At 39.4% G+C, this 14,633-nt stretch overlaps 1 protein-coding gene across 2 annotated transcripts in view; it reads right to left on the reverse strand.

Moving 5' to 3' along the window:
- LOC126092051 (tetratricopeptide repeat protein 12-like) overlaps positions 1 to 14,633 on the reverse strand; it is a 128,104-nt gene that overhangs the window by 32,063 nt on the left and 81,408 nt on the right. Inside the window, exon 5 of one of the 2 annotated variants that reach the window (XM_049907459.1) lies at positions 12,546 to 12,679. The exons of the other annotated variant lie outside the window; for it this stretch is intronic. Within the exon in view, the coding sequence (XP_049763416.1) occupies positions 12,663 to 12,679 (17 nt within the window). The 3' untranslated portion in view covers positions 12,546 to 12,662. Of the gene's footprint in view, positions 1 to 12,545; positions 12,680 to 14,633 lie in introns of those variants that run through there. 2 annotated transcript variants of the gene reach the window in all.

Raw genomic sequence — 14,633 nt, forward strand, 5'->3', positions numbered from 1 at the left:
GAGTGGGGGTTGCATGCTCTTCTTAGATTACAGCAGATTCAGTCTACGTAGTAATTCTGGACATACTCTCATATGTGTGAGGTGGGAACATGTAATGCATCCAGCAACCTTCTCGAAATGATCAGTTTGGTGTGTTAGACTGTAGCAGGTCTTTCAATGTGTGGACCAACTTCCATCAATCTATGTTACTTGGTAGTGACATATCATGTGAAAGCTACTTTCATTCTTAAGTTTCGCAAACCAGTACATTAGATTAGAATTAAACCACATTGAGAGAATTTTCAGCAAAGTCAGAGATAACACATACAAGTAAGTTATTTCAAAGATGAACATATATCTCAAGCTATGCTACACATCAGTCTATTACAGCAGTTGTATTTTAATGTTGAGACTGATCGGTTTTGCCAACTCACAGGAAAACTGTCACATTCGAACCTAACCTAGGCCTCATGCTTCAATACAGCTCAGTCTGTCAGCACATTACTTTTTTTTCCTATTCACATTGAGGGTTTCATCAACTGGCAACTGATTTTTCACATTCCAACCTAATCTAGACCTCAGGCTGCAGTATAGGTCAGCCTGTCACAAAAACTAGTTTTCTAAGCCTCCTCATATTAAAAACAAATGTAATCAATTCTTATCTTCCACCAAAATATATCATTAGATTCAGCAATTCTCATTGGCTACAATATGCTATCATCTAACAGGCAAAAAAGAGATAGAGGCAAGAAGCCAGGTACAACTTAAGAGCACATCTACAGCCAATTAAAAATCATTGACATATATTAGAATCATATGCAGGTACTGAAATGTCAGTAAAACGTATAACTACTAATACAAATCATAAAAACTGCCATAAAGTGCACTGAAAATTATAATTTAAGAGAAATGCACAAAATATGGAATAGTAATGGACAACAGGTGGTGGTAACTGATTACACATGATGGCAGAACCAATGATAAAATAGTGTTTGATAAACATCGTCATTTAAAGTGAATGAAAATAGGTAGCAAGCTAATGAAGTACAGTTGTGCAGAATGCTGTAACATAAAACAGAATGCCCTGTAAAATTTAAATTGTACTCTTAGGTTACTACCTAACCACTACCTGAGGACTTCAGAGCATTCTGTAAATATTACACCAGATTTTTGAAATGAACATTTTACAAGCGATTGCTACAAGTGAACAATCAAATCTTCACATTCCAACTAACTGAGGCCTCAGGCTATGTTACAGATCACTCAGTCACCACAACCAGTTTTATACCATTCACATTTGCTGGCTTTACCAACCCACAACCAAACTGTAACATTCCAACCTAAACTAGATCTCAGACTACACTACAGATCAGTCAGTCACCTCATCCACTTTTCTTCTGTGTCAGTGCACACATTTTCTGGAAGAGGCATCACCTTCATCTGTCTGCGGCACTAGTTCATACATAATCCACAATAGGCACTGCTACAGTCCTCAGTTAGCATTGCCAATTTTCCTTCGTCCAGTCAAAGAGCCACAGCTCATTAACAAATAAAACATTAAGAAAACATATCTCATCCTCTCTAAATTGCACCTTATCCAGTAAATATTCACCTTCATGTATCCACCAGAGAAATGTCACTATGTAGATTCAGCCAGCAAGGCATACTGTTGCGAAAACTTTAGGGCAGTGGTCATATCATTGGCACTATTTGACAATAGCTATTGAATGCCTTTGCCATATCTAAGACAACTATTAACAATTTCAAACCGCTAAACAAAGCGCTCACCAAATGACCTCTTCAAATATGCCATCCAGCCATGATGTCACGTAACACAATATCAATATGTCATGAGTCAACGCCAAAGCCTCGTACTGTACATTTCATTTGATCCTATAAATTTTACATACAGTTTATCTCAAAATTCTCTTAGGCAGAAAAAAATGAATACAAACATCATGAGAAATATGAAAGAAAAGATGAGCTTTGAAGGCCCATAGTACAAGGAAAACAAATGTGATTCAAAATAAAATGTATATTAAACAATTTATTCTTGTAAATTACAACTGAGTACTAACAATAACAAATAAATTACAGAAAGTAATAGTTCCTGGCAATACAAAGAAAAACTTTGTATGTGGGTATCTCTTTGACATACAGTGTTACGGAAGTTTGTTGAATAACTCATGCATTAATGCAGCACAACACTGTTTGTATGTTCGACTGGGAAACACTCAAATATGAAATGCACTGAAGGTGAACTCATTTGGCCTCAGTTCATTCACTGACAACACAGCTGCTAGTCGAATGGTGACCTAAGACAGTACCGCAATAGGAAAACAGCTATGTCTGTGTGATAGTCAAACAAAAATGGTAAGGAACAATGAAGTCCAAATCACAGTCAACGAGTAAACACCTAGCACAGCACAGGAGGCTGTGGTGGTAGTTCCATCCACCAATCTTCTGATTCTTAGACCATAATAATTTCTTCTGCAAAGTAATTGTTGTTGATTGAATTAACAGTTATTCATCAATACAACAATTCTTCTAAAGTAGTCTGAGATCTAGTTTAGGTTGGAATGTTACAGTTTGGTTGTGGGTCTTCTTAGACATAATTATGTCTTCTTAGACATAATTATTTAACATTGTTGCCAACAGCACCATTCACTGACAACCTTTTTTTCAAAATTGCTATTTTCTTCTTAATGTGCTTTATGTATTCTTCTTGTTCAGATTATCTCACCTGTCAGAGAAGAAGTATTCTGGATCCTGCACCATGTTGCCCTGAATGAAATGTTCCCTGTATCTGAAATAGTGTGTATATGTTCAGTTTATGAATGTCATTGCCCTCCAATTCTGAAGTGCTGCTTCTTGAAATACTGTTCAGACAAACTGTTTAATTATTCTTAATATGGACCTCTTAACTGCTGCAGCTGTTCTTGTGCTGGAATCTGAAAGCCTTACTCAATTCTCACTTTCTACAAAATAACAGAAAGTATGTCTTCGGATAACAGTTGTCTTTTGTTGCAGTTGATGGTGTAAGGGATGTTCATTGTTCATACATTTGATCTGATGTCACATAAACTCAACCTCACAGTACTAATTACAATTCTGTATGAATCTAAGGGACAAAAATGAATCATCATAAGTCCTCCAAGATGTCAGCACCCTCGTCAAGACATCACATTTATTTAACAGTATGACCTGCTTCTCAGAGCTTGGACTTCATAACAAAGAAAACCGGAACCTCAATAGGTACTGCAATGCATAGCAAAATCGCCATATCATCCTACCTTGGACTTGCGCGGTAACCATCCACCCAGCGTACATGCACAATAATAGCAAACTTCCAAACAGTTCATGATTCTAGAACAAAGAACTGAAAAAATACTTTCTCTGTGATGATCATGATTTTTTTGGCTGGGGAGATGTTAGGTAACGCATTGCTTTACCAATGTTCCACAATGAGGTTCATCAGAGAGATTGTAGTAAACATCAGCTAGCTGTGACAAGTCAGGCCATGGTTGTCAGCAGCAGCCCTTAAATCCACCAGGGTGTTTTGCCACATAATGTGGCACCAATGGATGTATCCTTTTTTGCCACATCTAGCAACCTGGCCAGACATACACATAATTATATCGAGTGAACAACTGATACATCCAGTGGGATTATAAGTTCTTTCCCTGCTGTAATCAGCCTGTAAGGCCAGATCCATCTAGGCTGGAATGGGGGAGAAGGTGGGTGTGACCTGCTGTGAAGGCTGGGGTGCGGCATCAGATACTGCTGGTGGTACAAGGGGCAGATTCAAAGGGGTAACAGACAATTACACTACCGGCCATTAAAATTACTACACCATGAAGATGACATGATACAGACGTGAAATTTAACCGACAGGAAGAAGATGCTGTGATATGCAAATTATTAGCTTTTCAGAGCATTCACACAAGGTTGACGCCAGTGGCGACACCTACAGCGTGCTGACATGAGGAAAGCTTCCAACCGATTTCTCATACACAAACAGAAGTTGACCGCTGTTGCCTGGTGAAATGTTGTTGTGATGCCTCATGTAAGGAGGAGAAATGCGTAGCATCACGTTTCCGACTTTTATAAAGGTTGGATTGTTGCCTATCGCGATTGCGGTTTATCGTATCGCGACATTCTCCTCGCGTTGGTCGAAATCCAATGACTGTTAGCAGAATATTGAATCGGTGGATTCAGGAGGGTAATACAGAACACTGTGCTGGATCCCAACGGCCTCGTATCACTAGCAGTCGAGATGACAGGCATCTTATCCACATGGCTGTAACGGATCGTGCAGCCACGTCTCGGTCCTTGAGTCAACAGATGGGGACGTTTACAAGACAACAACCATCTGCACGAACAGTTTGACAATGTTTGCAGCAGCATGGACTATCAGCTCGGAGACCATGGCTGCGGTTACCCTTGACACTGCATCACAGACAGGAGCGCCTGCGATGGTGTACTTAACGACGAACCTGGTTGCACGAATGGCAAAATGTCATTTTTTCAGATGATCCATGTTCTGTTTACAGCATCATGATGGTTGTATCCGTGTTTGGCAACATCGTGGTGAATGCACATTGGAAGCGTGTATTCGTCATCGCCATACTGGCGTATCACCCGGCATGATGGTATGAGGTGCCGTTGGTTACACGTCTCGGTCACCTCATGTTCGCATTTACGGCACTTTGAACAGTGGATGTTACATTTCAGATGTGTTACGACCCGAGGCTCTACCCTTCATTCGATCCCTGCGAAACCCTACATTTCATCAGGACAACACACGACCGCATGTTGCAGGTCCTGTACGGGCCTTTCTGGATACAGAAAATGTTTGACTGCTGCCCTGGCCAGCACATTCTCCACACCTCTCACCAATTGAAAACGTCTGGTCAATGGTGGCTGAGCAACTGGCTCATCACAATACACCAGTCACTACTCTTGACGAACTGTGGTATCATGTTGAAGCTGCACACGCCATCCAAGCTCTGTTTGACTCAATGCCCAGGCGTATCAAGGCCGTTATTACGGCCAGAGGTGGCTGTTGTGAGTACTGATTTCTCAGGATCTATGCACCCAAATTGTGTGAAAATGAAATCACATGTCAGTTCTAGTATAATATATTTGTCCAATGAATACCCACTTATCATCTGCATTTCTTCTTGGTGTAGCAATTTTAATGGCTAGTAGTTTACTTGAGAACCAGAAATGCTAAACACCCACAATCTGGGATGTTGTCCTGGAACTGGACACCACATCTGCTGTTGTCGGTCCTCAGTGTGGACCGTGTGAGCTTGCTCACTGCTGTGGCAGATCTGTAAGCTGAGTTGCTGCAGATGGCACAAACAAGGCAGCTTCACTGTAGGCAAAGGATTCCTCAAGGAGTGGCTCACAGGAAAAGCTGGTAGCCTTGCTGGGTGAGATGAAGTCACGTTTACAACTGGACGTACATCCATATGTTCATGCTAGATGAGGGCTGCATCTTAATATCTGTGTGGCTGCTTCTTCTTCTTCTTATACCAAAGGAGGCTGCAACAGATCTAACATGAAATTATAAGGGCTTCAGTACAAGAGTTCTGCCAAACTTCAATAGTGAACTGCTTCTATTCAGTAAGGGAATAAAAAAGAAGCAGTGCAATATCAGTAGTTTTTCCAGCTGTATTTTAAACATTCACACTACACGCAGTTGGGGAGCGTGAACTGGAAGTGTAATAAAATGCTTGATTCCATTCTGGGTGCAAAACAGTGGTTGTAAACTGCAGTTCATTATTGGCAACAAGAATCCTTTGATAGAAAAAACATTGGACGAGGTCTTAGAGGTATGCTGCATTTTGATGATGTATGGAAAATGAGAATATGCATGTATTAAAATCAACACCATCGTCACATGGCATTGACTGCAAAGTCCACATGCACTGATCTCACAGGTGAGCAGGCACAGGTGTTTCTGGGCCAGATGCTTCATTATGGAAATGCCCCAGTGAGACTGATGCAGGAATCACAATATATGGGAGCACAGAATGTCCAAAATCACCTCCTGACACTGATGGTAATTTTGATTCAGTAATAGGACACCTTTAAAAAGATGAGGTGCGTGGCATCTTGAGTAAAATCCATGGAGTTCTGCATAGTCTGCTAACTGCAGCCAGACTGTTTGCACAAACTGGTAAACCTCTCCTAAAAGGGGTCATTATGTGTACCAACTGCAGCATTTGTGGAAGTGATGGGAAACTCTTCCACTGACTGTTCCAACTATTAATGAATTTGACGTGCAACAATTAACAGAACAGTGGTAATTCGATAAGAAAAGAGCCCAGCATTGTAACTTTTGAGATGTCCATTCAGATAATTCTATATTAGTGCCAAATATGAACAACAGCTTATGATTTGTGATTAGATGAAACTGGTAGCCATACAGGAATATGCAGAACTACTGGATCCCAAAGATGATTTCCAATGCCCCCTCCTCCATCTGGGAATAATTGTCACTTGCTGTGGCGAGTGTCTTATAGGCGAATGTAATAGTCCATTCTGAACCATTTGGGTACTTAAGCAATGCCACATAGTGACATGTCCATGGCCAGCATGAGAGGTAAATGGGGATAATACAAGTTCAGGCAAGGAGGGGTTGGGAGACATTGCTTCAGCTTAAGAAATGCTTGGTGATAATCTGTGAACCACTGGAAAGAACCCCTTTTCTCTGTAATCGATTCTGCAAATGGGCTTTCGTTGCAGTTTAGGGGATACACTGGGCATAATATGTAACCCTGCTCAGAATAACTTGTGGCCCTTTACATTCTTCGGTGTAGGAATATAGGAAATGACTGTCACGTTTTCAGACATCAGTTTACGGCCAGCACAGCAACGGATATATACTGCATACTTAATGGAAATCGGAAAGAAGGAGCATTTTGACGAATTACAGTTTAACTTGGCTTGCAAAAGAGATGATAATACTCACTGGAGATTCAAGGTATGCTTCTTCTTAGACTGTGCTGTGACCACTGTATCATAGAAACAACATGTTGTGGAATATCATTAACAGTTCGTTCTAGACATTTCTGAAAGATTGCTCATGTGCTAGCAATACCAGAAGGTAAACTGGAATACTGATGGCAGCCATAAGGAGTACTCAATAGCAGGAAGGAAGTTGAAAATAAGCTCCCGAAAGATCAATCTCAGTAAAATACCCCTGCCAACATTAAAAACAAGTCATCAGAATTCAGAAGTGAGTATGAGTCTACAATTGACTGAGTATTCACTGTATATCTGAAGTCCCTGAGAAGGCATAACACACCGTTTAGTTTGCAAGAAACAACTTAAGATGATGTCCTTTTCATATAAGGAATCAGGGATGGGACTTCTGATACCTTTAAGCAACCCAGTTCTATTTTACCCTCATTCCACAAGGCTAAAGCTATCAGGTGAGCTTTGAAAAATGTCAGTATTGGTGACTCTTTTAATATAATGTAGGTCGAGAAATTAGAAGCCAGTCCCAGGCCTGGAGAAAATAAGGAAGCATAGTGGAGACACAAAGAATCTACTTCTGGACACAGAATGGTATTCTCACTGCTGACAGGCATGATTATAACATGCACAGCTACCTCTGGCATGTGTAGAAAAACAATTGGGACAACTGGGCAGTCTGCAAAAGTTTTGCTAAGGCTGGATGGAAAACCACTTATGGCACTGGATCTGATACCTGTTTGGTCGAGCAGGAGTCACACCACTACCACCTGGACTGCGACATTTGTGCAATTTTGCCATCTGGCAGGCTAAGTTGCTCTACATTTGCCATTTGAGATAATGTTTCTGGTATCTCACTGCCTGTGGAAATGGAAGTCTGAGCTGCTTGAGAAATTTCAAAAGCGCTAGGCAACATGCAAATCTTCAGCTCAAGAAGGCAATGACTGCCATAACGCTTGAGCATGCACTTCAATGATCGATGTTAATCTGATCACCATGTCACATAATAATGATTCTGTATATGACAGTCCACAACAACATGCATACATTTTCTGCCAAGCCTTCTACACCTGTGATCAATGATTCATAATTGTCTAATTTTGTTTTATGATGTTGAAGGAACTCTGAATGAGCAGCTACTACATGCTTTTTTGTAGCAAATTTATTGCTTAAAAGTAAATGAATAGTGGTGAGGGAAAGAACAGACGATCACAAAAAGGGCCAATTTGTGTATAGGATAACAAAGCTGTAGGTTTGTACACTTTTTATACACTTCCCCATCCTTGTGAGGTTCACTGAATGGGTGGAAAGCTGGGATTGCCAGAAATCACTGTAGACTTAACACATCCATCAGCTGCGCTGCTACTTTGGCTGCTGTTTCCAGAGCTTGGAAAACTGCTTGTCCATTGTAGCTGAAACACAGCAAAGGGACAACACATGTGCTATTCTGGCACGGGGTAGGTTGCAACTCCAAAATATCCTCCTTGCCAGTGTTGTAAGTCTGCTTCTTCAAAAACATAAATTATTTACAAATAAACCACGGAAAGTAATAATTCCTGACTTCTAGAAATACACAAAATGAAAAATTTCTGGGCATGGACACCTCTTGTGCAATACAGTACTTCAGCAGTTTGTTAAATAACTCATATGCTAGTATGGGAGAGCATGCTTTGTAGGTTTGACTGGTAAACACTCAGATATGAACCACTCTAACGTTCTGACGACTTTAAGTGTGAGTGTGGGTATGGGTTATACTAATTTATTTCCCCAAACCACATTCCACTTCTTTATGAGATGACTTACTTGGGATTTGCAGCCACTCTTCTTTACTGGATACCCAGTCGCTGGAAGCTCTCTTGACTTCTTCTCCATTGAATACCACTAGGTACAGGAACTTTCAAGCCTCTTTCTACTAGTGAAATAAATAGCCATACAAACTTTATGTTTCATCAATCAACGATGTATTTGACTTTCAAGCACAATAAAAATTCTCACTTTCAACATAATATATAACTTCAGTAAGTCTCTCGTACAGTCGTATGTTAGAAACAAATTTATTTACATTCGAAAGAAAGTCTGCTTCGACACCCTGACTTTCAGAAAAGGAGATTGAAAAAATGTCTTGCCTCTAACAAAGCTGAGTCATGAGTCTATATGAGAACTTTTTTAACTGTTCTTGTTTCACATAACAATAGTAAGTGACACAATAAGCACAAAGCTGTATATAGATTCCACAGTTCTTCCACACACACTCACTAACATATCTGTGGATTGCCCGACAGGTACTTGTCAGTGCCGATCGACCGTTGTGTCTACTTTCTTCTCATGACTGATCTTAAACCTGCACACACAAGTATGTGATGCGCAGTAGGTAGGATTTTACCATCCCACACTTGTATCTAGAATATCATGTTCGAGACGGTAGAAGGCTGAGTGATTCTAGAATTTACACAGAAATTCTCGAATCACTACACCACGCTCTCAGTACACCCATAAGCAGTTGGTTCATTCACTGAAAACACAAGTGTCAGTTGAACCACGCATGAAGGGTACCACATTAGGCAGACAGGCAAGTCCATTGCTAGCCAAACACTGACAAAAGGTAACAACAAAGTCCAAACAACAGTCCAGGTGAAAACCACATAGGACACAGTCATCATCAGTAGGTACACCAGATAGCTTTCCATAAATGTCGGCTGGTTGCAACAAGTGAGGCCACGATGGTCCACAGTATCCCTTAAATCTGTTGCAGGTGTTTTTCCATGTGTTCTGGCACCAGCATATGTACCCTGCCACACTGCACCTAGTGATCTTGCAGGACATATGCATAATTACATCAACTGATCCATCAATACCTCTGGTAGGATCACAACACTCACCACATAGAAGAGTTGCTGTCATGTATTCCAATGAAGCATCTGCACAACAATTGGAATTCACGCTATCCAGTTTTATGATGCTATATGATAAGTTCGTTGATTTGAAAAAAGCATATGGGGCCTGAAGATGGCAAAATGAACTGGTGAAACTGGTTGCTTTCAGAATAAAATACAATATCTTAAAGTCTACCACTGTAAAGTTTATTGACATTGAAAAGTACAAGGTGCGACAATAAAGTAATGAGACTGATTTTCCTTGCAAGATGTGGCAACACTGCAGGCTCGCATAGGCACAATATCTTTGACCTTGGTCTATTAGCTGCTTCTACTCCAAGCGGCACATCGATGCAACTGCTCAGTTGTAAGTTGTGCTGTGATAAGTTAACACGTGTTTGTGTCTCTCGTCACAGAAATGGAACCGCATAATATTGCACAACAGTATGCCATTTCTTTCTGCTTTAAATTCGGTGAAAACTCAACAACAACTTACAATAAGCTTCAAAAGGCTTTTGGAGAGGAGGTTATATTAAGAGCTCAAGTTTTTCACTGCCATAAAATGTTTAGTGAAGGCAGAACGAATTTTGAAGATGAAGACTGCAGTGGACGACCCTAACCTCACAGATGGATGTCAACTTGGCCAGGGTGTGTGAACTCATACGATCTGATCGAAGATTATCCATGAAAATGATTGCAGAAGAACTGAACATCAATCAAGAAATGGTTTGCCTAATAATAACTGAAGATCGTGGTATGAGAAAGATTTGTGCAAAAATGGTCCCCAAAAATCTCACACCACAACAGCGAGGAACACGGAAAAATGTGGGCAGCCGATCTGTTAGAGCAAATGGAAATCAACCCAGAATTGTTGAGCCATGTTATCACTGGTGATGAAAGTTGTTTTTTTCACTATGATACAGAGACAAAACGCCAAAGCTCGCAATGGTGCTCAGAGGGATCACCCAGACCAAAAAAATATTGCATGTCAAAGTCAAAAGTGAAATGCATGATGTGTGCTTCTTTGATTCCAAGGGAATTGTTCGTAAAGAGTGGGTGCCTCCTGGACAAACAGTTAACCAATATTACTACAAAGAAATTTTAGAAAGACTTCGTAAAAGAGTTCTTCGTGTCCGTGCCAACATTGCTGATAATTGGATTCTGCATCACGATAATGCGCCATCCCATACTGCTCTGTCAGTACAGTAATTTTTAACATCAAAACGAATTTCAGTACTACCACAGCCACCTTATTCACCAGATATCACACTGTGCGACTTTTTTCTATTTAAAAGAGTCAAAACGGCGGTCAAGGGACACCATTTTCAAACAACACAAGATGACCAAAAAGCTGTGACGAGGGTCTTGGAGGATATTACAGAAGATAAGTTCCAGAAATGTTACCGTCAATGGCAGAAGCACTGGAAAAAGTGTGTGCAATCAGAAGGGAACTACTTTGAAGGAGACAACACTAAACTTGACTAAAATGGTAAGCAACTTTTTTTTCACATCAGTCTCATTACTTTATTGTCAAACCTCGTACATACCAGCTGATGTCCCCTGGTCGTAATGGACCAACTGAGACATAGAAGAGGCGTCGAGTGGCAGGCACCAAATGATAATTTGGTTGAATGGAAAAATGTTCTCAAAGCAGCCCTGCAGACAGGCAAATCAATCAAATTCCAACAGTCATTCTTCAGTGCACCTGTCTGCTACTCAACACCTCTTCTATATGTGGAATAACAATCTATACATTTGATATTATGGTCATTTTGTCCTGTATTTTTCATTGTTTGAATAATTTGACTACTAAATGTTATAAATGAACCAGATTTATTATAGTTTTCATTTCCTTCTTACATAAAACTGTGATAAGGCACAACTATTGATATGTGAGCGAAGGTGTAGTTAACAGCTAGTATGTACTGTTTAGCCACCACTGAGTAGTTTGTCAATTATTCCAGAGGAGGCTTCTGCAACACAACTCCTTATTTTTCTGAATTTTAATTAAGAGAGAGTTTAAAACAAAAGTCTTGCTAGTTCCTCACGGAGCATACAAAAAGAACAAAGCACCTTCTTCACTCTCTGTTTGCTGCATAACATTGTTAAAAAATGTTGTGTGTTCTAGATTCAATTGCAGGACATAATGAATATGTCCTTGTTGCTGTTGCAATGAAATGGAGCCATAACTTGTTTCTGGTTTTAACTGATCTACTCAATCCAAAGTAAGATAAATGTTTTCCAGTTATCATTATTACGTGGTCTTCCGCATTCATGAGAGCTTTGTTGTAGATAAAATCATTGCATGTAGCATGAGGGGCTTTAAATCTGTGTGATATATCTTCTGCATGTCATTTTTGTATTTTTCCCACATTTTCTGGGGATTTGAAAGCCCAAAGGTTGCTATTAATACAGCAAAAAGCTCTCTCATTTTGAACACTGATCTCTCTTGTACAGCATTCTCCAGTGTTATATCCCAATAGCTATAATTTTCTAATAAACCTTTTACCTTACACACTATATTAATAGTTCTTGACCAATGTGTTTTTTAATATCTTTAAAATAACTTGGCCCTTGCACATGGTATAATGACATTCCCACGCAATAGCATTTCACGTTGCTGCTATGCACCATACAGACTCTACCTAAAGCATCCCCAGATTTAACATCAGGCCAGTTGTGAAGAAGGATTTCTCGAATTCGAAGTTTCAGTTCTTTTCTTGATACAGTCCAAGTCCAAATGTACAATCACATGGCATACAGAGCATTACTACTGAGCGGAGCTTTGACAGAAGAGCATGGGCAGAAGTATGCACCTCCGCATCATGGTGTTGAAGTACCTATACATCAAACAGTATGTACATTGTACAACAAATTTAATAATTTTTAACATGATTTATGTTCATGTATGATTTACTTTGGCCTTTATAATATTAATATAGATATACGGTGTTAAGAAAGTAGTCCATATGTTGAGAGGTGGTAGTATTGACTATAACAAAGAAAAAATATCCATTAAACATGGGATCTAAATGCATACCTTAAGAGCTAAAAGCACTTGATCATCTTTGCTACAGTGAAACACTTCTCTTCTACTAAACAAGTGTTTGTAACTCTTAAAGTGCACATTCTATACCCCACGTATTTCACATAGCCCGTAAAGTATGCATTTTACAGCTCATGTTTACAGAGTATTTTTTTTTTCTTCTTCTTCTTCTTCTTGTTTTGGTCTGTACTACAACCTCTCAAAATACCGAAAGCAAAGAGCTTGTAGTAGAAGAGATGTTCACAGTAGATAAGATGAACAATTGCTCATATCCTTTAAGGTATGCATTTCAGAGCCCATGTTCACTGGACATTTTTATCTTGTTTTGGTCCATATTGTCACATCTTATAATATGGAATACTTTAAATACCACGTGTGTGTGTGTGTGTGTGTGTGTGTGTGTGTGTGTGTGTGTGTATGTGTGTGTGTGTCGATCTGTTTCCCCTTATCAACAAAAATATTTTTAAAGCAGAATTTTGTATGCCCATTTGATAGAGCAGTCCAGAATTAGTCTAGAGCGCTACTTGTCTTATAGATATGTGTTAATACAGACAGTAAAACAAAGAATGACTAGTACTCCAGCAGTGACTGAGTAGAGCTGCTGCATGGTGGTGGTAGCCAACACATCACTGTTGAAGTGCTGGTTGTTCTTCAAGTTTAACTGTCATATTGATAAAACAAATATCACACTAGACCAATTTGGGACTGCTGCACTGAATAGCCATGTAAAATTATGCTTTAAAAGTTATTTTGTTTGCAATGGGGAAACAAACTGACATTTTCTATCAACCTTGGGCATTGCATGAGGGACATGATGAGCAGCATTTGGTTGGGCTGACTCCAGATATACAATGCAAAAATGAAATTTCAAACATCTACAAATGCACCACATAAAATGCACCTGATGACTGTCACGCGCACATTAAAATTATATAGGCTGTAGAAATTGGTTAAGACTGTTCAAACACTGTTTGCGAAGAAATGAATGTTAAACAACAAATAATTTAGTGGAAAATGAAAATTGAACAGTGTGAAGCAATAGTTTTCCATTAATAATGTTTTATCCACATATTGTGCAAGTGAGGATCCTGTATCCTCATGTCATAAATATTGATTATTTTTGACATTTTTATACAATTAACTTCTTCCTCTGGCTGCATCTATCAACATGTACTAGTGATTATGCAGCACAGTTGCCCAATGATCTAAGATTATCTTTGCTTGCACCAATGCCTGGAGTTTATTGATGCTGCTCCTGTAGCCTGCTTTAGTTAGTACAAGCAATGGGTTGTAAATCGTAACTTCCAATCACAAGTAACAAGTATGCTGGTTTTTTTTTTAAATATGGTCAAATAATACTAATACTATTGCTGCTACTACTACCACTACTACTAATAATAATAATAATTCACAGCTTGGTGCAAATATTTTCATCTTACACCATCCAGTGATGTGCATGTTGGTTTAAATCAATGTTATCACCCAGGTCCAATGCATGAATGCTACTATTCAGCTACAGAGGGGCTTTATTATGTCTGTCAAATGAATAAAATGTTTCTGGCTGTATACTTCAATCTCAGCATTTTAACTAATAAATTGCAATTGCTCTTCACATCAAAAATATCACTTGCTTTGCTATCAGTTGTGAAGAATAAATTCTTTAAAAACACAGAATCACGTGCTCTAATGAGCTGTGACTCCTCCCTCCTCTCCTTCCTCACTGCATAGCTGATGATATCCAAACAATA

The sequence above is a fragment of the Schistocerca cancellata genome, chromosome 7 (genome assembly GCF_023864275.1).
Source record: "Schistocerca cancellata isolate TAMUIC-IGC-003103 chromosome 7, iqSchCanc2.1, whole genome shotgun sequence".
Lineage (NCBI taxonomy): Eukaryota > Metazoa > Arthropoda > Insecta > Orthoptera > Acrididae > Schistocerca > Schistocerca cancellata.